Raw genomic sequence first — 27,660 nt, 5'->3', positions numbered from 1 at the left:
TAGTGTTTTAACAGCTGCTTAAGGTTTGTTTCAATGGGAAGAAAATTATTGAGCACAATTTTATGTAATTAGTAGAGCATAAAACACGTGGTGTGTCTAATTAAATGTTTAAAACTATTGACATTACGTAGCTACTGTTGAGGTAAATGAAGTGGAAAATCGTTATGATTTTTTCGGTTGGTAAATTACTCCACAATATGCTCAAAGGCCCATTTGATAAGATGAACTCAATCCTAATGCAGAATGATGAGCACCAGGGTCTTTTCACACCCCACAGGTATGTGGAGGTCTCACCAATTTAACTGAAGGAACTGGCTGGCATTTCAGGGCTTTCAAGTCCTGCCAGCATGTGCTCCACTCTTCAGAGCACACTGTGTTAAATGCAAGTATGTCCCACTGCTTTGGTTCACAGCTCCTTTATCCAAAGGGTGACAAACTGTGCATTGTAGAGCTGAAGTCCTCGCTTTCTGATCCCAAAACAATAAAGCCATTGAGTAACGATCCAGCAGGCACTTTAGAAAAGAAGAGGAGCTTGGCATTGCAAGCAAATATGCTTATTAAACTTGTTGTATTTCACAGTTTGCATTGTTGAAGTATTTGGACTTTGTTTTGCAGTCCTCAAGATAGATATGGGAGTGCAATTATATATCATGCCAATATCACTAGTGTGATTAATTTAAATGCAGTTGCACTATAGGTGCTTCTTTCTACTCTTGTAGCACCCTGTTCTCATATTTATTTACAGGAGTATTGAACAATGTTGACAGTAAAACCCAAACTTTTGAGATTCACTTTTTCCTGATTTGAGTCAATACAGTTTTTGCCTGATATTTAATGACATGGTTTGTCATGTAAACCACCTTTTTTTTTCTATTTCAAATGCAATAGAGAAGAAATAGCACAAAGACATGAGTGGAGTTTAATTGCAGATGTGATACTCAAATCCAGCGAGGACAACAGAAAATCACAGAATTTACACTGAGATAACTGAGGATTCATCGACCCTTTTTGTATTGAGTTGCTTAGCTCTACAAGCTAAGTTTATCATTCTATGTAATACTTACAGTAGCTGTCAATATAACTATAAAATGAGCATATGCATTCCCTAAAAGAAATTCTATTTTGCAGGGAAAAAAAAACATTTAAAAAGGGAGCGGTTGCCTTTTCTTGCTTCCATAGCTTTGCATCTCATTGTTCATTTGTTTTTATGGCCTCCAGGAAACCATGAAGTAAGGTTAAGCTGTGATTACAGGTTTGCATAAGATGTGCTAGCACTGCCTGCCCTGAAAGGCAGCAGATCACTCTTTTGAGGAGGGGAAGTTGAAGGTGTCATTCCTCAGTGTGTTTCCTTCAACAACTGGAAAAAATCCTGAGCCCCCACACATGAGGTACTTACTGATTCCTCTTTATGGCACAGCTTCAAGTCCATAGACTGAGGACAGGTACAATTCAGAACCTTCTAGAAGGAGGAGGAAGTTCTGCTAAGAGTGATTTTTACCAGGGAAGGGCAAATGGCAGTAGCTCTTCCCTCTCCAGGGCCACCACCAGCCAGTTGTGCAAATGCTGAGGCAGACTGGACACAGCAGTGCCTTTGGTAATGGCTCACACTGCATAGATCCAAAGCCAGAAGTTTCATTTCTGGGATACTCTGGTAGACTCTGGATTCCCCAGGAAAATAGATGGCAATTAGCTACTGATGCTGAACCTTCCTACTTGCATTCTTTTGCTCCTGGAGGTATCCTACCCAAGAACTTGACAGAGAAGATTCTTATGAGGGGAGGGAGAGAAGGAGTCAAGCACCTATGAGCAATACCTACTTCCTAGAAAATTAAAACTTTTACCTGTTATCTGTCATTAACTGGAATTCTGTTTTGTTTTGAGGAATCTTTTCAATCTTAAATTACTTTTTCTGCTATTTAAATTTAGTGACATATTTTTTAAAAGTGCCCTAGGAACTTCAGGAAGAGCAGGAAGGGTCATACTCCACAAAGCCATGGGAAAGAGGGATGTGGAGAAGCCTGTTGTCTTTTCAGTGTGGGGCTTTTGGAGGGCTGTAGCAGCATCAGGGCTGTATGTGAGGCTGTGGGACTTCAGCTGTGAGCTGAAAGAGTTAATATTCAAGTTCATCATGAGCTATGTTTACTGATCCTTTCTTATTCCTTTGTGATAATTGGCACCTCAGATTCTCTGCTAATTAATTGGGCTGCAAGGGGCAGGTGGCGCCATTCTATTTTGATAATCCCTGTCAGCAATGTCTGTATAATCTCTTTGTTTAATTAAAATGAATTTGTAATAGGGGTGCATGAACTTGCAACAGTTTGGGGCTTTTTTCCCTTCTCTCCCTTTCTTTCTCTCCCTCCCACTTTCTCCCCCTCTCTGTCTCCCTCCCTCCTGGCTGTGCTTTGCTTCACTTCAGTGGGCGTTCACTGCTGGGGGCAGTTCTGCACTTGTGGAACCACCACAGTCCGTGTGCTATTGTCGCTCTGCAGGCTCTTTGGAAATATCTTGCCTCATTAACACTCCCCAAGGTATAAGCCATTTATTTTGAAATGTCTTTTTTTTTTTCCCTTTAAAACAAAGAACATATCTGTAAAGTTATTTCTAAACTTTTTCCTACTTTAAGTTAAAAACAGTTCAGAAGGTGCATTGAGGATTAAAGTAATTTTATTTAAAACCAAAATATTTAACCATTGAAACACATTCCTGTAATGCTTTATCAAGTCGTTTCTCATTTATCTCCACGGCCCTGACAAAAATTTCAAGCAAGCAAACAAAATCCAGTGCCAAAAGCATTGTTTATCTTAAGTCAGTTCAGGCAATATATGAGCAAGGGTCAACTTTTTAACACTCTCTGACTGAGGGCAGATTTCAGAATGCAGAGCTGGAAGTTTAAGTTTCTGCTACAACACAGTTTCAATGTGTGTTTTATTATGATTATTGTAAGTTCCTCATGCCAACTGCAAATACAGAAGTGGATTGCAAGCCTTGTCCTTGAGGAGGCTGCCTGGCTTTGAAGGTCCCCTCCTTCTCCAAGTGCCTTCCTGATGTTTTGTCTAGCTTCTCTTCACATTCCAGAGTGCAGGACAGAACGTCGCAGGAGCCAGAACAAAACACAGGATTTGTTTCACAAACATTTTAACTGGATACAAAGGTGAAGGATAGATGACAAAGGCTTCTTGTGCCCTGGAGGACATTTCACATCAAGTGCTCATCTTGTCCAGTGGCCTGACAGCTCACTTGTGATGGCTGCTGTTCCAGGAGAAAATTATATACTTCCTTTTTTTTTTTCCTCTTATGCCTACACATGAGGCAAGCTGGAACCTAGCAGAAATCAGAATCCCAATTTTGGTCGAAATTTAACTACTGATAGGTTGCTGAAGGAGTCTGTCAAACTTTTGTAGTAATATGAACACAGTTCATACAGTAATGGGAACACAGTTCCCTAGATTCTAAAAGGGGGGGGAAAAACAGATGTTTTATGGTAGTTTAATTATATTATTATTCCTTCTGTGTTCAGATGAGGTCACTCAGGAACTGATAGTGGTACTCATGACTCCTTTATGTTTATTTGAAAAGGGTGGCACAAAAGATCACTTCTTCAGTGGCATCTGTCCCAGCATTTCTGCAGATCCTCAGGACTCTCCTGTTGCAGATATTTTTTTCCCTGCTATATTGATGTGTTTATTGCATTGTGTGCTGAAGCCACACATCCAGCTCATTTTCCTGTGGTGTGTTTACTAGTTCCACAGAAAGGTTGAGTATCACTGTTGTACATTCAGAGAACTTGGACAGGACACTGAGATGCCAGCGGTGTAGGATTTGCTTCATCCTTTCCTACCTATTCCAACTGTCCCTGAGGTCCTTTCTTTGTTCCTACTGAAAAAGCTGCTGGTGGTTCAGTGTGAATAGTTAATGTCATACAACACTCAAGTAATCTGTTTGGGATCCTCACACCCAAGAAGTCAGCTCACATGCAGGAGATGAGGTCCTGAAATTACAATGAAGTATGTGTTAAAAAGTTCCATTTGAAAGATTTTTTTAAATAGATGTCAGTGAACTAGCATTTTCAATGGGAAATTGAAGGATAAGATGGCAAACTTGTCAGGATTCCCCTGCAGTGCTCTGAATGGATGCCCAGAGCTGCCAGCATTTGTAACCTCATCATTAGCCTCTCAGTCATTGCTCTTTGTCAAATATTCCTACTGTCCACACTCAAATGGTCACAGGAAAATGTTTTCATGCAGTGAAGCAAAATAAAGTTTCTAATTCTCATCGAATTAGGGAGAAGTTTGAAAACTCAGACTGGTGGGGGGGGGAAAGAAATCAAGGAATTCTGTTCAAAACATCTCTTTTTAAGAGATTATCTAAAGCTATGGCTTTTATTATTAAAACAGACTGAAAACATAAAATGAACACAGTCATAAGCTGTCTTGCTGCTATTTGCCCCTTTGCCATATGGGTGCTCTGCAATGCCTATGTGGCAAGGGAGAAGAAATTGCAGTTCTCTTTTCGGGCACTGGATGAGCATCGTATTAGAAAGGACTTCTGCAACACAGTGAAAAGCAATCCCCAAACTTTTCAGAAACTGGAAATGCATCCAAGGGTTTGCCTACATCACAGACATTCTTAGAATTTTCTCTTATAAATTGTATCTTTAAGGTACAAGACTGCAGATGTTTAAAGCAGAAAAATATCTCCATGTACAGTAGCAGGGAAAAAAAACTGAAATCCTGAAAAGCTCAAGAGGTCCAAAGGAATCTTTCCTCTAACTTGTCATTGAACATAACAACGAGGGATCAGCTCAGCAGCATCTAGCCTTTACAGATGGTGTCTATTGCAAGTTTGACTCCAGTGCCTTTTCTTCTCTTGGTAATTAAGATGCCGTTGTGTAAAGGGGTGACTTCAAAGTTGTGTCTGGGCCCCCCACTCTTCTGGCTTATTAGCACATTTCCTGGAGTAGTGATAGCTTCAAGGGTTTGCTGAGCTCTGTTTGTTTGTGAGTCCAAATGAAAACAATGGGAGAGCTGAAACAACTCCCGAGACATGTGAAGAGCTTTCTTATTTGAGGAGTTAATTGGATTTCTGTCTGCCTGGCTTTAGGTGAAGGATTTCCAGGTAATTCCATAGTTTCTGTACAGATATCTCCTGATTGTGACTATTATGGATATGGGGTGCTAATTAACAGACTCACAATGGCTATGGTACTGGGTTTTAGAGAGGTGTCTGTAACATACACAGAGTATAATAACTGATGTGGCTCTGGCACTACCTCTTGAGTCTCAGGTTTCATGGTTTAGTTCGGGTCCTTTTGTTTTCAGACCTAGTTACTGCTAGGTTGCCACAGGAAAGTATGAACACATTTGCTCCATATTACTCTGTAGACTAGAGGTAGAAACTCCTAAAATGCAGCGTTTAATCTGTGAAAATCCAACTCTGAATGTGAATCATCTTATATAGGAATTTCTGTCCAAGTTTTAGTGTGGCAAGACCCGAGTGTCTCTCAAGTGATCCTTCTCCCTTTGCTGAGTGTCAGCAATAGCAGAATAGCAATTCAATTGCAAAGACTGTTTTGGAATCTTTGAAAGGATTGCATGCAAGCTAGAAACGGAATAAAAATCACTCATGCCACAGAGGATGAAATGCCTTCTGAGAATGTGGAATTCCACACCTGTGGAACATGATTCTGTTCTTGCTCAGATGCCTTGAAATGGTAGGTCCATTTCTTTGTTTTATAGGTGTTTGCTGCAGAGAGTGCAGCTTTGCTGATGTGAAAGCAAGGAGCTAATGTTGTTAAATGGTCCCATTTAATTGAACTACTTGTATCTCATATGTAGATTGTGAATAATAATTTTTAAATTGAGGCTCATAATGTACAAACGGATGCTATGAATCATCCAAAACTTTTTTAGGAAGCAATTTTTCCTCTCGTCATCTAGGACATGGGTATTAAAGAAATTCTGTTATTCCTGCCTCGTAAATTCAGCAGTTCAGAGGAAAAAATGTATCAGCTGGATATCATATAGGAAATCAGTAGCTGAACAAGTAAGTGGTAGGGTAAAAAAGACTGAGCAGTAGGAAAGAGCCATACAGTTGTATAGGGAATGAAGAAGCTGCATTAAAAATTCTACAAATCACTTTAGAACAATAAAAACTAATAACTTCTCCATTTACTGGCAAAGTTAATTGTCACAGATACTGAACCTAACTGATGGACATTAGGTCATGTTGCACATTATTAATTTAGGTGATTTCTTCTCCACTTCACAACCAAAAAATTATTATTTTGAGCTGGCAAATATAGTGGCACTGTAGATACTGTACTGTTGACAAGAAACAATGTTCTTAAATGATACCATTTGGGCAACTGTTGCAGAGACTTCTACTGTAGAAACTCCACTCTTTCTTGCAAGATTGTCTTTGACCATTTGAATGTTAACATTTCTTTATACATAGTGTCCAGTGCCGACTTCGGTGACTTATATTTTCAGCCAAGGCCAATATTTCATGTTGATTTTTGCTTGGAGTTGATTCATGATAGGACTTAGATCTGAAAGCTCATGCCTTTTTGAATATCTGTGAGGATATTGAGTTGAATCTCTAACACTGCTATCTATTGACTTTTATGTATTTGTCATATTTTTTTAAGACCTTTTTTAAGGTCCGACTTTCCTAAAGTCTTACTGGAGATTTAAACTGTTTAAGGTATTGTTAAGTGTTTTCTTTGAATTTATCATTACCTGCTTCAGTAATGTTTTTGGAGAAAAAATACCAGAAAAAAACCATCCAAGTTGTCAAGGCCTTTGTGGGTCCATTTATCAAGAATTAAGATCAAGACTACCAAGTTAATGAATCAAGATGCTCAATTATGCAACATAGGAGCTTTTGAACAAGAGCTACACATTTTGGAATTGTTTGGCTCATGGAGTAATGAGTATCTGAAACTCCCAAGGTTTTGACTCCAAATTCTCAGTCTATATAATTTTTGTCCTAGGAGTTGTTTAGTATACTTTTTTTTTTCCTGCTATAGGCAGGCTGTCAGCACCAAAATGTAACCTGGAAATTAAATATTCTTTGTTGCAGTAAAATTTTTAAACTTTATGGTGACTATGCTTTAATAACTGGACTCCTATTTTTAAATAATACTTTTTTAAAGGTAAACAATTGCCTCAAAGGAAACATGAAAATAACATCTTGATTTGGTAACAGTTCTGAGAAATACCACTTCTTCATTGTGCCCGACTTTAACAAGTTGAATAACTATTTATTTATTTATTCATTCATTCATTAAGTTAATTATTTAAAAGCAAGATTAGTTACTTCTGGGAGCTTATTGTATATATTAGTGAGCTTATTGTCTATATTAGTGTTATTGTAGGATTATCCTCTGTGGTGTATTTGGCTGGGAGTGTGGCCACTGAGAGTGGCCACATTTGGCCAGTGGACGGCTTGTCTTTCACCAGCAGTGGGACACCACTGCAGGACCTCTTCCCTAGCCAGCTCTTTCTTTTCCTTTGAGATAGTTCTCTGCTTGCCCCTAGCTTTGAGACAATATTTGCATCCATGCATAAAGCACCATCTCAGTCTATAATTTTAATAATTGTCACATATCAGCCCTGAAGCAAAGTACTATCACTGGTTTCACAGCCTTTTAGTTACTGGAAAAGGACTTGGGATATTCAAATAGCATTTTGTCAGTTTTCAGCCTTATGTTATAAACTTGTCCAAACACAGAGGTGTGAAGGAAGCAGGTAGCACCACCTTCTCTACAGTAGCCTGTGTTCTAGCGGGGTTAGAGGCTTTTCAACCCTACACCAATGATAAATACCTCACTCGGATCCTCCTTTACAAAGGTATTTGTGAGTATGGCTGGATAGCTCTGGAGAACAAGAAAGAAAAGATGGGACTAAGCTGTTCATGTCACATTACTTCAGCCACTGAAGAGGCTCATGGTAACTGCTCCATCTATCTGGGGAAAACCCCTTGCAGAGGTTTTAAAGAGACCAAGATCAGCTGTAAGGTGATATGTTAAAAAGACTACCAAAACCACCCATAGAAACTTGAAGCACTGAAGAGGTAATCACTGGAGACAGAAAATGCAGACGGCACAGCCACACTATTGATTTGTTTTTCCTGGAATTACATACTCATTCTTCACTTAAAATTAGTAAATAGCAGGGGCCGAGTCACTCAGTTTGTTATCTAGACCCCAGTTTTCTCTCTTCTAAAAGTCCGTGTGCTTGTGGGTAGACCAGATGTGCTGGTGAACTGTGGTCATTTCCCTGCACATTCTCTTCTGGTGGGCTCTCAGAGAGGTGTGCATCCATCCTCTTCTAAAGACAGAATTTTTCCCCATCATGGCAGAGAGGAGTCAGATGCAAAAATAACATGACTTTTGGGTGTTTCTTCATGAAGGTGAGGCCTGTTGTGATAAAAAAACCAAAAAACAATAGCATCTCTGGTTCAGGTTGGTTGGTGGCTGAAGCAGTTTTCTGGATCTGTGCAGAAGCACCTCCTAACTGATCAACAGAGGAAAAAAAGAAAAGCTGACATTGAAAAAAAACTGTCTTTTATCATGATCAATCTGGCAAACACTTCCCCATGCCAGGATTGCACAAGAAATAACAAAGTTTTGTATTACATGCCATGGTATTTATGTGGGAGTAGAGATTAGTAAAGCTGGTCAGACCATAGCAAATGCTTGTGGCAATTTGGTGTGTGATCAGCAATCAATATGTAAACTGAGTCAAGATCAGAAGGGTCTGTTAACTTTAGCAGGCTGCTCATCTAATGTTAAGTATAAGAAAGAAAATAAGTAATAAAATTGTTATTATTGGCATCCTAGCTTGTATTTGGGGCTTGCAGCACTGAAAATTATTAGTTTGCCTGATAGACATCATAGCTAATAACAGTGAGCTCCCTTACAGTGAGGCACTGCAGGTCCATAGACTGATAAAGTAGAATACAGACAGATGCTTGCTGCTGGAACAGACGTGCTGGTCTTAATCCATTACTGCCTATCTGCTGATGATTACTGCCTGAAGAGAGGTGGGAAGACCGCTGAGTGCTCCTCATCTGCTTTGGTGTAAGCTCAGATATCTTGCTTTAAGCTGCTGTTGAAGGCTATTTAAACTAAGCCCAGCTGACTTGTCTGTGAAATAGATGGGAGTCTCAGGCAGTTCACTCTAGTTTTGTAACGAGTTTTGTAAGGAGTGATAGCATTTCAGAAGAGAGAAACGGATGTGATAGCTTTCTGTGTGACTTGAAAAGTAGCAAAATGCACCTTGAAAAAGTTTCCCACCAGGTCAAGCTCAAGAAGATAGAAAGGGACATAGTCGTTAATGTTTGTACATGGAAAACCACCATTGACTTAAATCCCCTACATCTTCCCAGTTCATAAGTCTTTTTAAAAGCCATTTTAATCAACCCTTAGCGTTCCTAAAGCCTAGAGCTGGTTGAAAATATACTGTATTTTCTATGTGCTCACTTTTGCTAGCAGCATTTACCAAGTATGCAGATCTGTATTGCAGCTTCCTCTGTTATTTGTGCTGCAGCTCCATAGAAGTAGAGGAGCAGTATCTTGGCAGCTAAGAAAATAGTGAAGTTAAACAAAACCAATTATTTAAATGTATTCCCTAGATTTCAAACAGAGTGTTTCTTTAACACAGATCTGATTTTTGAGCTGGGAGCAGGGCATTTATTTCAAGAGATGCTAGAAATATCTGCTTATGGGAGCCTGTGTGATACTCTGGCCAGTGCTTGCGAGACAAAAATGTAAGCACTTTAAAGATAAAATATAACGTGATGCCTTAAAAAGCCCAGGGTGTTTAACTTGTAATGTTGCATGTTTAAGTTAATGGAGGTAAGAAAGCATTGCTAATTGGAGTGATTAATCAGGGGAACTGACCATCTTTACATAAAGCTCATGTTTCCTTCAGTTCTACTCTTTGATTCCACCCAATGATTTAAAAAACAATAAACACATGAACATTTTACAAACAAGATTGGACTATTTCTTAAATAGTCCTTGAACATACTGTTTCAGCTGTAAAAGTAGCTCAGAATTGCTTCTGCAGGTTTCTTTCTTGCTTTAAGGTTGGGGCATTATGTTCTTGTATTGTGTAGCCTGCCTGCATGAGTTGCTGCAAAGTTCATTATACTGCTAAGGCTGTCAGTGGTATTTATGGATATTCATGTGCAGTGAACCCTTGAACCTGAGCAAGTCATCTGAGCGTTGCTTGTAGTTAGAGTTGTGTTTATGCTTAACATTGGTAGCAGTATTTAATTGCTCCCTAGGAAAAATAATTGCAATTTGAACTCACTTGAGTAGTAGACAAGGGATTGCAAAAATGCCAGGCTCACAGGAAGGATTGTCCTTCTTATGCAACTATTAATTGTTAGACTTCTGTTTTCAACTCTCGTTTCCAGAGTTTGGAAATGAATGTGGTGCAAGTATATTATTCAAACTCTGCCATGTCCCACTCCCATTAAAATTAGTAATGGCAAAAATTGTGTTATGGAATTAATCCTATTTCAAAAATATTTTCCAGGCATTTTTCATGTCAGCTGCAAATGGGAGAAAGGGTGATGATGCCATTTTGCAATAGAGAAGAGTGGAGCTCTCGCCTTAGACTCATCTGAAGAATTTCTAATTCAAAGTATTGCAATGTTATCCCTGCTAAAGTTTCAGTTCTCATAACCCAATATCAGTTGGGAAAATCCCACGTAATGCCTGGAATGGCAGCAGGACTGTTAAGGTCCTGAGGCGGGTGGAGCTATACATGTCCTCAGAGCTGCATTTTAGCGCTCTCCTGCCACTGTGAAGGGAGTTTATATTTCTGTAACTCTAGTGGGGATTCCTTTGGCTTGACACAATCCTGGGAATGTCTTTCAAACCATGTACATACACAGAACAGATGGCTTTCATGGGAAGCAGGAACTACTGTTCAACATGTAAGAATTTTTTTTTCCATTTCTTGTATAGCTTTCTAACTTGAAATAATCCTTCCACAGATACTGTGTAATGGGAACAATATCTTGATTCTCTCCTCCATCCCTCCCTTATTTTCATTTTCCTGTCAAGCTCAAGGAAAAACATTTTTCACATATTCTAAAGGTAGAGGTGGGGTATTTTTAGTTTTAAATTTAGTTACTACTGAATTTTAGCATTTGTAATGAAAGCTGAATTACTGAATCTAAGCCTTAGAGGGGAATGTAACAATACAATGTACTGTTCCTGTCATCTCAGGCATCAGTGCCATCTGACCAAAACTCAGGAATGTAGTTATTGACAGATATGTAGCAGCATATGGAAAATAGTCTTTAGAATTTCATGCATTTTGCTTGCAATTTGATCAAATATGAACATTTTGTGGTACCATATAGCAACATTAGTGAGTGATAACGTTGTGAGAGAATATAATATGAAGTGACCACATAAGATAATTAAAGATCTAGTTGAATTTAATTTTCATGCTCTTGCACTTAGAAGCTTGTCACTGTAAATAGACAGCTAATAAATTGTCTGCCCCCTTCAAACATTGACACACTAAATGGCTCTACTTTCTTATAACCATGAGTTCATTTTTCATATCTTGTGGCCTTCTAGAACATGCGCCTTTTTTGGGTACAGAATAGCAATAAATAGACCTGCTTTTGCTTTTGTTATGAGTGGGTACACTCCTCTGCACTCATCAGTCTGGCAGAGTATCTCATAGATTTTGTTATTATTTCTCTAACTTACTAAAATAAGTAAGAACAAGCAACCAGATAATAGAAACAAAGAAAATGTCTCAAATTTGGTGTGTAGGTATCTTTTTTAGTAAAAGTATTTGACCTTGAAAACATTTCCCAGTTACTACCAAGACAAAGAACAGAAGCAGTAGGTTAATATTCAGCTGCCTGTACAATAATGAATTACAACATAACATTAGAGAGAAAAAAATAAGTGTCATCTTTTGTAATTCTTTAATTGAAAATGTATCATCATGGAATTGTTATTTGGATACCACTCGAATTCTTATGGAAATCTGTTTCCTTTCATTAGCAGGTCGATTTATTTGATGATATTATTGAATTGCAGGTTAATTTTCATCTACTGTCCTTGTGTCATATTGATACTGTCCAGCTATGTTTTAAATAAGCACGTGACTTCTAGTGTCTAGTTGTTATTTTCCATCTGAATATTTGCAAGTGCTGGGATTAACATATAATCTACAGCCAGGGAACTAAATTAGCACATTTTAAGGAAGTGCATCCAGAAAGTATATCAAAAATTGATCAGCCAAAATGAATGAAAAACAGGGGCAAACTGAACCTAGATATGAGGAACTTATTCTGTTAGACCTGAGTGAATATAATAGGAATTGAGTGCATAAAACTAGCATGTCTGAATCACTTCTCTTAAAGATAGTGGGAAATTGTTGAAGAAAAACAGCTGCTGTCCTCTAAGATTTGGGAGTCTCCCATTAATTTCTAGCTTTCATCAGAGTATGAGAATTACCACAGCTTGGTGATGCTTTAAGGTCACTGAAAGACAGTGATGACACCAGAGTTGCTTTGACACATGATCTGACCATGAAGGTGCTGCTGAATCATCTCAGTCAAACAAAAATTATCAGCACTATGCTTTAACCTCTGTCTTGGCTGGATGCTTTGGTTGAGGTGGCTGGAATTGCATTGGAGGCAGGAAAAAGAGAATTTGCAATGTGTTTGGGTGTTTGTTCTATGGATGGAGCTGGAGCCTGCAGGCCAGGGCAGTGCCCAGATGGGGCCCTGCAGCAGACAAGGTGGTGGCAAGACTTGCAGACTTTCAGTGCATGGGGATTTGCAGCCAATTCTATCATAAATAAGGTGTTGCAATTATGTAGAAAGTCCTAAACAGTGAAGTCTCAGACATCAGAAGTTTCCTCAAGGGTCAATACACAGGTTGTGCTGTTAATATTTGCTCCCTTCTGCACTGAGATGTAGGGACAGTTTTCAGTTACAAAACTCTGAACTGCCGTAGCAACTCAGACTGCAAACAGCCTATGCTGTGTGCTCTTAAGAGAATAGCTTTTTGCATGATAAATTCTGTATAACCCTTGAAAACTGTACTTAATGCTTATTCAGAGTACTAGCAGGGCAGTCATAAAACGTAACACATTTATGGCTTAGATAAGATGAACTGTGCTTTGATCCTGGAAAGTTCTATCATAATGCTCTGATGCTCAGCTTCATTCTTCCTGACAGCATGAGATATCCAGCATTCCCCCCTCAGCCCTTGCTCTATCTCCTGTGACCCTCAGCAAGGGAGCACCAGTGACTGCTGCTTTGGGTGTGGAACGTGCCCGCTAGGGGCCTGGTTTGTGATTACCAGCTAATTTTACATAGGCCACCCTAGAAGCTGTTGGAGAAATAAATCACTGCAGAGCTGTCCTGGATTTCAGCCACTGAAAGGCCTATAAAAATATTTGTTACCCAGATACCTGAGCTGGCCAGGCTTTTCTACAGAACTCAAACTGTATTACACATTTGGCTTTGCATGTTTTGGGTGGTTTTAGTCAGTCAGGTTGAAAAAGTATTTTTTTGGCAGCTGGAGCAGGAAATGTGCATTTGCCATTTAAGTGCATGTAAATAGAGAAAAATTCTATTAAACTGTATTGATGAGACAGCATGCAGTGAAATGAAAACTGACCATTTTGATACAAGTAGCTGATGCTACAGAAGTTCTCTAAAGCAGCCTAAAAAGTGTTCCCATCTCCTCTTAGAGCAGTTTAGGATGCCCCAGCTTTTCCTGCTCCCAGTGCCTCACTTACATCTGCTTAGCACCCAAGGCTTCTCTGGGGAGGTCCCTCACCTTGGAAATGCCTTCAGAACACCCACAGCACAGCTTGTATGATCTGATAGAAGGCATATCTATCAAACAGTCAGACCTCCTTTTGTCTTGCTTTTGTTTCACACTGTCCATTCTCCCTGGGGAGGTTTGTCTCCTGTTCTTGGGAATGACACTGATATCTGAGCAGCCAGCCTAGTCATGGAGCCTCTCCCTGAGAACACAACTCCTTTGCAATGAGTACTTCCTAGGCTAGCAAAGAGAGGATCTTTGGACATTTAAACAGAATGATTTACAGGTAGAGGAGCTTGCTTAGCAGATGGTTTGTTTTACATGCAAAAGAAATCGGGGATTACACTTCTAATGCGGTTTCTCAGCTGCAGAGAGAAACAGCAAAGAGCTGCTGCATCTCTGGATTTGTTCCAGCCCCTTGACTGGGGCAGAGCTTTGGTTCCCCTGCACCCTCCTCTGTGAGGAGGGGTTTGGGTGACTTTTTTTTTTTGCACAGAGATTGCTTAAGCAGCCAATCCTTGTTCCACTCTCCCTGGCAAAGGAAATCCTGTATGAACTGGAAAGTGTTTGAAAGGATTTAATGAGATTATCATGAATTGTTACTTCACAAAAAAAATCTTAAGCCTTCAAGCAGCTGTGCTCTGTAACTGAGGACAGGTGAAGGAATAGGAAGGGCTAAAAAAGCTGTCTACTTATTTAAAGTGGCAAAGCCAAAGGGGTTTTTCAATGTCTCAATATGCATTTTAGCTAAAAAAAAAAAACAAAACAAACAAACAAAAAAAAAAAAAAACAAAAACTCAAAAAAGAAGCAAGGAAACAATATGCTCCTCCAAAAGGAGGGATACTGTAGAAGTCTAGTGTCTTCAAATTTAGATTTCTTTTTTATAATATTGCAGAAGTGATACTGAAATTACTATTTCAAAATTCAGTTGGCCAGTGGAGTATGCAAGCTCCTACTTGCCTTCAAGCTCATCATACCAGTCAGAAGTGCCTCAGGTCATGTTGTAGCCACATCACATTAGGGACTGCTTTGAAGTTTGACTTGTCTTGTGTTGTAATACATTGGATTTAGTAGCAATGGAGTGAAATTTGATTGATTTTGGGTACCTTTTCTTTGTTTTGTTTTTGTTTTGGGTGATTTTTTTCTTATCATGCGCTTTGCGATAAATCTGTAAATAATGATAAGAATTATGTTGCTGCCAAGTCCAGCTTGCTGGGCTCTTGATGACATTGAAGTCACAAAATGCATTTACTTTCCATGTATTTGGTTGGCTTTTGTAGTCTTTCTGTACCTGTAATGATAGGAAAGCTATGAATAGTGGCTGTATATAATGAAGGTAAACTCTCTAGAGAGCTGGGCACCTAAAATGAGTGTGCCACTGTGGTTCCTCAGGGTGGCCTGCTCTGCAGATAAACTTATAGAATTACTTACAATGTAATTGTAAACACAGGAACAAGTTCTGCTCAGAAAGAAAAGTTATTTCAACTGGAAATTGGTAATGAGTAAAGAGGTATGGGGAAAAAAAAATACCTTCAGCAATCATTAGATTAGGATTTATTTTGGCAGATGCCTATCTTGAATGTATAGGATACTTTCCAAATCCATCAGACATGCTTTTGGGCTGGGAGTGGGGTTAATAAATCAATGTCTTTGTCCATTTATTGGGAGAATAGCTTGGAGGCTGAGATACAGACTGTGCTGAAAGGAAATTCTGAAATATGAAATTATGTACTGATAAGATACTGTACCAAGAGACTCTAGTGTAACGTAATTGCTGAGAACACTTCATAGTATAAAAGTATTATTATTATTTTTATGTACGCATTAGTATAATTTTTCTCAGTTACAAAAGCCCTGAAAAAATGCTGTGAAATGATTAAAAAAATTTTTGAGCATAATTACGTCTCTCTTCATGCACTCCTCCCCTCTGTACCCAATCATCCCATCAAGCCATCCCATCTCTGTTGGGCTTCCTCTTCTGTCCTCTTGCAGCTCATTCTTTGGCATACTGAGGGATAGGAGAAATGGAGATTTGGGAGACACACTGCTCCTGCCACCAGGAAGGCAATAATAAGCTATTTCTGAAAGTGGTCTTGGGTATGTTAGCCTTTGCAGGAAAGTGTGACTTCAGGGAAAGTAAAATTATTTAAATTAGTTTAAATCAGAAAAAAATTGAGCTAAACTGAAAGGATTTGCTACACTTGATACAAGCCTGCAGGTTAAAATATTTTTGGCAAGTGCACATTGTCAAATAAAAAATCCCGGTATATTTCCAAAATGTTGAAATAAATCTGAGTACAAAAAATATCCTTCTTTTCATCTTGAACAAGTCAAAGTAATCTTTCTGTAGTGAAAAAAGTGAATAAGATATTTGACTCCAATCAAGAGATAGAGCTGATTTCTAAAAGTGACTGTCAGTGAGTGTCACATCCCTCCAAGAACACTGAATTTGTATCAGGACACCTCAGCTGATAAAAGGTGCAGCATGAATAGGTAGGTGATAAAATATGAGATGAACTGTCTCCTTGAGGAACAAGCAACTTAAAATTTGGGGCATGGTTAGAGAGGACTTCAATAAGAGGAGACAGAAAACAGAAAATAAAATAATACATATAAAAAGAAGAAGCAAATTGAATTCTTCCATTTAACCTTTTACATAATAAAAGACAGGAGACATCCCAATGAAATTAAAAAGCAATGTGTTTAAAAATTAATAAAAAGCAAATACCTTTTATTGGAGACAGGAATATGGACAAACTGAGCTATTGCTCTGATCTGATGTGTCAGCACAGAGATTGCTAAATTATGTGACCTTTTGAGGAAGCCTTTAGATTCTGTAGTCGGGTACAGTTCTGTTTTGCCACAGTCTGAGGCATCTGGCCAGAAGTCAGCCCTGGCTCAGCAGCTGGGTGGTGCAGATGCTGTGGCAATGGTAGTTGTGGCAGATACATTGCTGTGAGGTGGCTGTATGGCTCCTACTTTGTGAGGACAATTTCCAGTTGAAGAACCATGTGCAGGTTCTCATTGCAAGATCAGGCAGCATATGACAAAAACCCTATAAACATTGGTTTCTAAATATTGGTTTAAACATGTGCAAGCTCCGTTAACTTTACTTTTATGATGTTGGTTCCTTACTCAAATAAAGTCAGCCTAGCAAGAAGTTTTAGTAAAGCTAAAGGTACAATCTTCCCTCACACATTTAGATTTTGATGCAGCTTCTCAGAGTAATGGGATTTTATTCATATCATAGAATAACTCACAGGTAATGGCATTGGAAACCAACAAATGAATATGTGTGTGTGTTTGTGTGTATGCTTATACTGATAGAACAAAAGTAATTCCTTTTCATCAAAATATTATAAGTTTTAAAGGCTAGTTTTTAACCAAGGGGAAAAAAAGCTGTAGACTCAATCATATTAATCTAGGTAGGCCTTCTTACTGGGATGATTATTTTTTTAAACTTTGTGATCTGAATGCTGTGTAGCTAAAATCTTTCAAAAGAATCCTCCAGTTAGACTGAACCCAGCTTTATAGACTGGACGCTCGGACCTGAACCTCGGTCCTTAGTTAGCATACCACATCCTAATCCCCACATGTGATGAGATGGATGGTTTGCTGCTGGTATTTTAAAAAGAAACATGATGCACAGCCACAGAAGATCCTCACTAGGAAATGTACCTCCCAAAGGCAGTCTATGCTTCTTCTGTGAATGGCTTCAGTTAAATCCCAGTGAAACTGGTTGTGGATTTCTCCATGTTATCATCTTGGGTATTGTGCCTGGAAACTACATGCTTCTCAATACAGTTTTCCTGTGCTTTAATCCAAAGCTCTTTTCACCTCTCTTGGCAGTGTGCTGCTCCTTTTTCTCAAGGGTCAGTCACTTTTGATATATAACTAAGAAATAAGTGGCCCTAAATTGGAAGGAAAAAGCCTCAACCAACCTTCTCTGGAAAAGCAGCAGAACCCCTCCCCATGATAAGATGCATCATACTGTGAACTGATCTCTGAAACTGCAGCAACAAACTCTCCATCATTAAAAACACCTAAAACTGAAAAGAGAAAACACACTTAACGCTTCAGGGCATCCTGTCCAAGGCTTTGGTTGATGAGTACTTGCATTTTTTACTTATTTACTTCGAGTCATATGAGAAGAATGCCTTAGCTTGCTGTTTCTGCTGGAGTAGCCAGCTGTAGAAGAAAGTAAGTTTACACAGCCTAAATAAGTTTTGCAGTTAAAAAGCATGATCTAGGAAAGCAAATCATACTTTGTTTTGAGAGTAGTAATTTCATGTAGTCTACATATATGGGGAATAAAAGATGTTTGAAACCTAGGTATAGTGGCTTATTTGGGTAGTTTGTCTGTTTCCATGAAAGTCTGCAGACTGTAGAGACAGTTTTATCTGTAAGGATGATACTGCATGAGAATTTAGACTTTACAAATTAAGAAAGGCCCCACTAGTAAAGGCATTTCGGAGAAGCACATGGATCACCTGCCTGTGCTCTTATTTCCTCCCAACTCTCACAATTTTAAATGAACATGCAGAAAAAAGCAGGTGGTTTATAAAACCAGTTGTAGTTCTTGTGAAATTGGGAAAGATGTGTCAGTCATTACAGAGGTGTCAGTAATTACAACAGATGAAATGTTTTAGTCATCAGTGATGGTTATAGTATATTCTTTATAAAAGCACATGTTAATTTGTGGTAATAAGTATTTGCATGTGGTGAACAATAGATTCATGAGTTCTTAAGGAAGTGATTTGATTGAAGGTATGTTTTGAAAATACTGTGGTTTTGGGAAAAATTTTAAGAACCCACTTTGGTTTTGTAGATATGGGGCAATTAAGAGACAGAAGAGTTTTGGTTGTTTGGCTTTTATTTAATGGACCTGGCAAGCCTTTTGTTCACTTCCCCTCCTCCCGACAGCCTGCACACAGTCCGCCCCAATTTGTTAAAGACGAATTGTTGCCCGTGGTAACTGCAGAGAATTTGTTGAAAAGAGCACTTTTAGAAGACAATGGGCCCCAAATATACTGTGGCACAGCTTTAAACTTTATTAAGTCTGTCTTGGACTACCCTCTCCTCTCCTGAGTTAAGGGAAGAAAAGTTTGGCAGCCTCCACGCTGTGAGCGTGATTGATGCCCAGAACATCTGAGGGACTTTTGTGTCCACATGCTCTCTATGAGTGCATAATGTGTGAATACTCAAATAAGGTCAGCCCTTATCAGATGTAATCTAGGCCTGAAAGCAGATCAACAGTGACAGTCATACCCCATAAGTGAGAACGCAAATCATCCTTGCGTGCTTTGGACAAGTTATGGGATTTTCTCCCTTGCTCCTGCTTTACCCTTTCCAAATGGGGTGTGTGTATGTCAGAGGGGAGGGGAAACTTTGGCAGATCTCTGGGGGAAAAAAAAAGAGAGAGACAAAACCCAGAGGAATACGTGCCTGGAATACTAGATGGGACCCTCAGCTGGGCACAAGGGCAAGGGGCCTGTGCAAGGCAGTGGTTGTCCCTGCACAGGGGCTGGGGTGTGCGACTCCTCTCAGGCTGCTGGGGGAGCATCCCCACTGGTAGAGCAGTGCAAGAGGCAGGAAAATTGGGTAAAAGAGGTTCAATTCACATCTCAGTACCTTTTAAGGGTCTTTTCAGAGATTTCTAAGCATGTCACAGCTTTTGTTGTCTGCCTGTCCCGGGGATTGAATGCTTCAATTTTTCAAAGTGGAGTGAAAACATCTTTTTTATTCTTTTCGAGTTTGTGCTCCATGGAGGGGGATGCTGTGTTTCACCACAGAGTGAAAAAAGATGGTAGAGAATAATGCCCTAAGAATTCATTTCTGCCAGCTTTCCTGGAGAAAGCAGATGTAAGTGGGTTTCATCTGAAGGAAGAGCCTCTCATTTGTGAATATTACTGTAGTTTAAGTACTGGATTGCTTTTTATCTAGGAAAACAAAGAGAGCAGCAATGAAATGTTGTTAATTCAGACTTTTTGATTTGTGCTTCTGCTTAGGAAAGGATTTTAATGGGCAAAGAGCTTTTACAGAACACAAAATATATAGGGAAATAGCATAATTAGCAGGAAGAAATAAAAGATACCGTTACATCATTGACAATATTAACCACTATGGAAACAATGATGTCATCCTCTAAGATGAAAATTTTTTTCCCACACTTATGATGACTTGAAAAATTTCTTTTCATTTTTAGAAATACAATGTCCCTCTCAGGACAATCATTTGCAATGCTTTTGCTTGCTTATGCACTCTTTTTATGAAAGTGTGTAATACTGATGTATTCCCTGGGACTGAGGGGAAGATCCATGAACACTGACAGCCTGCCTACAGACCTTGTAAATACACCACATTACTCCTTGCTTCATAGATTTATTTTGCTTTGTGCTTTGACAGTAGCAGGAGTGTCCAGCTCCTCATTGAAAAGCACAATAAAAAAGATCCCTTCGTTGCAGCTCACACCTTGAACTCTGAACATAAACATGAGCAGGGAAACCTCTTTCTTCCCTTCACTGTGCTGTCACCCCTTTGCTCTGCTGAATGGGACAGTGTTTTTCACAGTATGGTATGAAACTCTGGAATACTAGCCAGGAGATGAAACCTCTTCTGTCATCAAGTTCATGAAAATAGTGTCCTAAGCTACCATATTATGTTTCCCCACCACCTTGTTTCTCTTCAAAAAGTGATCAAAGTGTATCTTAAAGTAATTTATGCTTTCTTTTTGGCCACTGTCCCAAAGAAGAGTATCACCTGATATCCCTATACCCTGTATGGATGTGTGAAGAACCACCTAATTTACAGAGATAATGTCATTGACTCTGAGTCTAAAAGACTCCTCCTGCCACCCGAACCCTAACAAACACCTGTTGGGCACTGATTTTAAATCCTTGCTTCAATCTGCACAAGAAATTCCTTTCCTTGATGTATTGATTCTGCTGACATCCTAAAAGCATTTCAGTTGGATTCCCCATATTTTCAATGGCAGTTTTTCAGATTCAGACATTCGCTGCTCTGAATTCATCTAAGTCCTTTAAGGTCACACAGCTGAGGCTTGTGGTGCCCTTCCCAAGTGTCCAAAACAGTGATAATTTTCCATCTTGCAGTCAAAAGGGTCATAGGAGTGACATCCTCTGTTTGACATGGGAGGAATGGTCTGCTCTGTAGTGTTCAATGTGTGATATGTGGCAACTTGGCATTTTCAGTTTTACTAACAAATATTTTAAATGGTGTCAGCAGATGACAAAGCATTATTTTAACACATTTTTGTATGGGACTTTTGGGAAGGAAATGCCTAGCATGCTTTTTGAAGACCATGTGTAGATTAAATAGAAATTTTAAAACTAAGGTAATTTTTCCCATGAAAACTGATCTGCATGGAGCAAATCTGTAATTAGGACTCCTTTTGGAAAATAAATAGTTTAGACACTACTGTGTTACTTTCTTGCTATATACTGCAATGAAAATGTGAGAAAGACTGAAAAATTATATTGACAGAATTATTATATTCACACAAATGATGTATTCAAATCATGTGTATAGAAATGTCTGTGTTGTTGCAGTTGCATTGTTAGTTGGTGTAGTAACCAAACGGGTAATAAGAGTTTTAAACAAAAGGATGAGGGAAAAAAAATCCTCTAATCACTAGAAAGATGAGAGCAATGCTCATCACATTTATGATATCTATTGATAAATTTGTTTATATTTATGATACCTATTGATATATTTATATTTATTTAGATTCATGATACCTATTTATATATTTCTTTATATTATGATATATTTATTATTATATGGCTTATGAGTGCTGTGGCTAAATTACTCTCAGTCAAATAAAAGTGAATTTTATTCTGTTATTACTAATTGTTGTTTGACAGCTGCTAGATGGCCACTTCAAATATTTCCATTTTGCTAAGCATCATCGAAGATGATGATCTTTTCCCCAGAAAATTTCAACTGACCAAACATTGTTGCAAGTGACCTGATGACTCACAAACCCTACTTTTCCCACTACTATAGATAAAATTAATAGTGCTGTCATTAATTATTACTACATATTGATACAGAGTTTAACTGTAACATATTGATACAGAGTTTAACTGTAAATACCTAGCTTGCCGGTGCTCAGTTTTTTGGTGTGTTTTTTTTTTTTTTGTTTGTTTGTTTGTTTGTTTTTTCCTTAGTGGTAGTTAGGAGCCTCTTTATTATGGTACATCAGTTTTTAAATTTTCCCATTATAATGTTGTATTTTAAGGATCTCACCTGTGTTTTGCTCAAGAACATAGACCACATACTTCTACTACTCGATGGCATAACAGTTGCTTAAAACACTTGTTCCTGTCATAAGGGGCAGATGTGTAGATGGTTCAAAAGCTGTGTCGATGTGGTTTGGTGGTGAATATGGTGGTGCTAGGCTAAGTGTTGAACTTGATTATCTTAGAGGTCTCTTCAAACTTAAATTGATTCTGTGAGTTTGCATCCACTGATGAGCTGCTGGTGTAGAGGTCTATAACCCTAGCCGTAGATGAGGTGGCTTTGTTTTAGTGCGGAGGAGTGAAACAACTGCTGTGCATGTGTGACTACGAAGGGTAAGGTTAAATCCTCAAGTGCGGCTGATTCACTAACAGGCTTATAGGGAAATCCCGCACTTCGCAAATATTGAAGCGGCTCATTTAGTCCTTGAATAATGACACCAGCTCAGAAGGTGGCCGCAGCAGCTGTCCGGTGACAAGCTGCGTTCTGACACCGCGCCGGGCAGGAGCGGAGGTCCCGGTTCCTTCTCGCTCCTGGCTGCCATCGGCAGCTGCTGGCGAGCGCGTTCTGCGCGGGGCAGGGTCGCGGCCCGGAGCGTTCCGCGGCCGCGGCGTCTTCCCGGGCAGAGGAAGCGTTTGATGTGCGGAAGCCCGAAGGCGTTTGGCGGGACGGCTCCGGCTTCCTTGCGAGGCTGGGGCTGTGCCGGGGCAGGGCGAGCCCAGGGGTGCCTCTCCCGGCAGCGACTCCCCCGCGCTGCCGCCCCGGCCGCCCCTTTGTGTCCGGCCGTGGGGGTGCAGCCCGGCGGGTGGGGCTGCCCCGCTGCCCTCCCGGGCTCGCCGCTGGCCCTGCCCTGCCCTGCCTGGAGGAGCCGGCCCAGGGCAGGAGCCGCCGGGGGCGGGGGCGCGGCGAGGAGGCGGCCGGGGCCGGCGGGCGGAGCGGGGCCGGAGCCGCGGCTCTGGCTGGGAGCTGGCGCGGCGCTGGCCGCACGCCCGAGGTGAGCGGGGAGCGTGAGCGTGCTGGCTGCACGCACGGACCGAGCGGGGAGCGGGCGGCGGGAAGGTGCCCGCGGACGGGGCGAGGGGGGAAGGATTTTAGCTCCGGGCTGCCCTTCTGGCCCTGCTGGGTGCGGCGGTGCGGGTGATGCTCCGGAGGCGCACGGCGTGCGGGCACAGCCGGCGCGATGGGGCGGCGGGAGCTGCTGCTCTCGCTGCTGTTCCCTTTCTGACAGCGCAACTGGGGCGACTTGCACCGCTCAAAAGAAAAAAGTTTTAAAGAAGATGTGTTGTATTAAATCTGCCCTTAGAAATCTTGAGCGTTTCAGGTTTATGCTTTTTGTAACTTTTGTCTGGTTACCCCTTTTAACAGTGAGGGCTTTTTTTATTAGTAGCTATAGACTTAGGAAACGTTCTGCTGGTTTCGTAGGAAGACTGAATTTGTTCATGTTTAAGTCTTAGCAGGAAAGCATCATGCTAATTGTAAGGGAAAATGCTGTATTTACCCTCCAAGATGGAAAAAATTGACATTCCTAATAAGAAAAGGAGGCACTAACTAGCAGTAAACAGAGATTGCAGTAAGGCAGAATTGTGATTGACAGCAGAATCATAGTAGCTTTATTCATTATAGAGGTGAAAATAAGGAGCATATTAGAGCATATTACAAACCTGCATTTGACAACACGTTCTGGGCGCAGTAAATGAGCTGGGTTTTTTTGTTGCGGAGGTTTTTTTGGGAGTTTTTAAATGTGTTTACTTCATTCATGTACTGATGTTCTTTGAAAGAGCTATGGAATTACTCTCATTGAAGACTCATTTTTCTGTTAAGCTTGGTGCCTCTTGAAAAGTGGTAAATAATTTAATGAAACAGCCCTGGATATTTTGGCTTGGATGTTGTCATTATGAAGCAGCTAGCTAACAAGCTGATAATCACATCTGAAAGGAGAAAAAAATATGCATAGCAAGGAAGTCTTTTTCTTTTTCCCCATAAATTGGTTCTGTTAACTAACCAGGTAAACTCTCTGTGACTTCACCTACAGCCCTTCAGCATCAACCATGAGTTTTCCTGATGATTGAGAAGGTTTTACTCTGACTTCCTTAGTAAGATACACTAAGGCTAAGGAGCAGAAGGAACAGCAGTGCCACTCGTGCAGTCCATTTGTCCTGGAAGCTTTCATGTGGTGGGAAGTAGGTGCAGTGTCCATGGGAACAGCTGGGCTTGGGGAGAGCGTGGTAGATGGCAGAGTGGGATTCTGAGCAGCAGCTGGTCTGCAGGAGTCCTAATCAAGTGTAACAGTGTGTGCAGTTCAGATTCAAGCTTGCACTCCTTGGTCAGTCATTTTCGCCTTGAATCACAAAATTGCTCTACTGGTGTTTTTTATCTAATGTTTGACTTAATTTTCAGCCATCACTGCAGAAGCTGTGTATGAGGCTTAGGAGTGAGAATGCCCCACAGCTGGGCATGGGATGAACAAATTTTATGGACTTTGGGTGATACTGAAAAACGAGTTTGAAACCATTAACTGGTACGGTTGTTCCTAAGTGATACTTGTGTGACGTGGAGGCTCTGGACAAACTGCAGTCACACCTGAGTGACCAGTCCTGGATATCTTTGCAGGGGCCCTCAGTATTCTGGCAGCACCCTCTGCTGCCGAAGTGGAGAGTGCAGCTGGGGCTGCATCAACTTCCCTGAAACCAGGAGTCAGAAATGCACCTGAGCCTTATTAGATTCTCTGTTCCCTTTTAAAATTTTGATGGGTGGATGCTTTGACACTTTTCTTTGTGCATGATCCCTTGAAATCAAGGGGAGTCCTAGATTATCCTCAGAGTTCTCCATACCAAAATAATGTGCTCCTAAAGATACTGAGAATCTTGGTGCAATGACCTTCAAGGAAATAGTATGTATTCTGACTTAGGGGCATCTGCAAGAGGATTAGGCAGATCTGTGGAAGAAATGCAGTAGGCTGCTTAAAGATGTGCACAGAAAACTTTGGTTGTCCAGGAGAGACCAAGATTTTCCCCTCTCTGCAGAATTTCAGGCACAAATATGAGCATGCAAAAATTAAGTCAGAAGAAAAGATCCTCAGATCACAGTGTCTTATAAGCAGTATAATCACAAGTGTTAGTAGGAGATTCCCAGTAATTTGAAACCTAGCTGCATGTCAGTTCACTGTCTGCATTTGAAATACATTCCCAACTTCCTGGCAGTCGCGAGTCAAATCTTTTCTTGGTTTTTGAGCACTTGTACAAACTTCTTTAGGGAATGCTACTAGTGTCTTGTTCAACACAGGGTTTTTTCTCTCCCAAGGACTGTGTATTTCTTGTTTGCCAGCACTCCTTAGAGAGAGAGAGAGGCCTGTGCTGGGGAATCTTTGCCAGGGAGTGTCCAGTGGTTTCCCACAGGTGCTTTCAGCAGCTCCAGCCCAAAATCTTTCAGCAAATAATGAATGACATAGTGATAGTAATTGAAGCTGAATGCTTGAGGATAATTTTAGGAGCTTAATCTGCAGGGAAAAAAAAACCCAAAACCTTGCTAAGCTATGCATTGTATGATTGTATTTATGTATTTATTTCTTTTTAATTAAAAAAAAAAATCATGATGACACTTTGCTACCTTCTAACCTTTGGGTTATGGGTCAGTTTCAAGGTCAGAAATTGTCATGAAAAGAGGTCGTCTAAGTAATTCAGGCCATGCCTCAGGCTGGCAACAAGATTTTCTAAAGCTTTATTAATTCTAGCTTTAATTTGCTTAGTAAATACATCTATTCTTTATTCCCTCAAAGCTTTGGTTTCCTTGCAGGATGATCCCAGTGAGGACATGAATTACTCACCTGTGGAGTTTGCCTTTTGCCTGTACATATACCTGGGGAGATTCTGATAGTTCCACATGCTTACTAAAATCAGATATAGTTAGATCATTAATGTAGTTACTGATTGCACTAGATGCCAAGAGTTTATTTAATCCCTCTGATATACATACATACTTTTACCAACATTTGGCTTCCCTTTAGTGATGAGGAGACCACAGGTTTCCAGGAAATAATTTCCAGTGTCTCCTTATTTTCACCTCTAGAAAAATTAGTCCTAAGTGTCAAGTCAAAGACAACCCCCGTGCTAGGTCAAAACCAATTCTATTTGTCTGGTCTTGAGTATCTCCAGTTACTTTTGCTGACTTTTGCTGTGCATTCTTCAGGCTCTCTGTATGTTGCTCAAAATGCAGAACTCAGACCTGAGTATTTCTTCATTTGTGCAATCACTTTTGTGTGTGCATTGTTACAGTGGCTGAATATAGTGTTATACTGGATTAAAAGCACCCCAGCTTCTCCCAAACATTTCTCCCATTTCTTAAGAACATTTTTGAATGCTAGCCTCATCCTCCAGTTCACATGTGATCTGACTTGTCTTATGTCTACAAGGCCTATGTTTTATCCTGGAGGGAACTGAAATGATTTTGACATGGTTTGTTTGTGACCAGTGTTGGCTGCTGCTCGTGTCTGTCTGTTGGAGTATTTTTGGCTGAATTCAATCTTCTCTAAACTTGAGATCAAAGTGTAAGGAGGAAAAGCAGAGCAGTTTACTCAGACTGAACTGTGACTCTTATGTTCAGGCTTTTGGGCTGAGCTCTATTTTCTGCTTCTATCCTGCATTGCAAACTTACTGAGGCTAATTTTTCAGGCTGGAATTTCAACTGAAGAAGATTATTTCTGAAGGAAATTTTCAAAAATTAGGTCAGAAAAGGTAATGTTTGTTTGAAAACTGAATCATAAATAATGTAGGCCAAAAGCTAATTCAACCAAATGAGTAGAAAAAAATGCTTACTTGAGCTCAATTATGCAACTTAGAGGGATGTACTGTCAAGGAAACTGATGATAAAACCTCTTTTTACCAAACCTGCCTCTTTGTTTTAAAAACTCTCTTTTATCCCATAATCTGAGCAAAGGTCATCCAAAAAAAAAAAAAAAAAAAAAAAAAAAGAAACCAAAAACAAACAAACAAAAACAAAACAAAAAAACTCCACAAAAAAAAAACAAAAAAAAAAACCCAAAAAATTGGGGGGGGGGGGGGGGAAGGAAAGAAAGAAATGTTTCATAAGAGGCTGAGCTGCTTTGGGGCAAAATTGTAGTTTTGGCCTAAATCCTTTGCATCTGTCACTGCATAGCTGTATCAGTCCTATACATGGAATGAAGTGTAAGCCATAACTTACTGTAAAAATGGAGCTTTACGAAAATTTTGAGATTTTCCTGCCCATCTTAGCCATGTGGGATGGAGGCAGGATATAGATTTGGCAGATTTTTCCATCTTCCTCTACTACCACTGGTGGCATCCCGAGTGGTTCTACAAATGAGCATCTTGTGAATAGTCAGAAAGTTGACTGTGTTGCAGCCTTGTCCTAAAGTGATGTGTGGATATCATAGAGAAGTCTTTCTGAATGCAAGAGTGTAGCACTTGTGAAAAATAGCAGAGAGAAAGCATGAGAAAACTGAGCAGGACCCAGCTGTGTCTTTGTGAGGAGAAGCTTATGCCTCTTGGTGTACCCAGCCTCACACTGCGGGGTGATATATCAGCCGTTATGATTAATGGATCCA

At 40.1% G+C, this 27,660-nt stretch overlaps 2 protein-coding genes across 8 annotated transcripts in view; one reads left to right on the top strand and one right to left on the bottom strand.

Moving 5' to 3' along the window:
* BMPR1B (bone morphogenetic protein receptor type 1B) overlaps nucleotides 1-27,660 on the top strand; it is a 230,949-nt gene that overhangs the window by 133,384 nt on the left and 69,905 nt on the right. The window contains exon 1 of one of the 7 annotated variants that reach the window (XM_068187544.1): nucleotides 23,052-23,076. The exons of the other annotated variants lie outside the window; for them this stretch is intronic. The gene's annotated coding sequence lies outside the window, so the exon portion shown is untranslated. Of the gene's footprint in view, nucleotides 1-23,051; nucleotides 23,077-27,660 lie in introns of those variants that run through there. 7 annotated transcript variants of the gene reach the window in all.
* On the bottom strand, nucleotides 22,498-25,963 carry LOC137473319 (proline-rich protein HaeIII subfamily 1-like). Its single transcript, XM_068189200.1, has 2 exons — nucleotides 25,906-25,963; nucleotides 22,498-23,333 (listed from the first exon to the last, which is right to left on the bottom strand). The coding sequence occupies exons 1-2, from the start codon at nucleotides 25,961-25,963 to the stop codon at nucleotides 22,498-22,500; spliced, it is 894 nt and encodes a 297-aa protein (XP_068045301.1).

Source organism: Anomalospiza imberbis, chromosome 4, assembly GCF_031753505.1.
Source record: "Anomalospiza imberbis isolate Cuckoo-Finch-1a 21T00152 chromosome 4, ASM3175350v1, whole genome shotgun sequence".
In the NCBI taxonomy this organism is placed as follows: domain Eukaryota; kingdom Metazoa; phylum Chordata; class Aves; order Passeriformes; family Viduidae; genus Anomalospiza; species Anomalospiza imberbis.
This window is presented reverse-complemented; position numbering and strand designations above follow the sequence as displayed.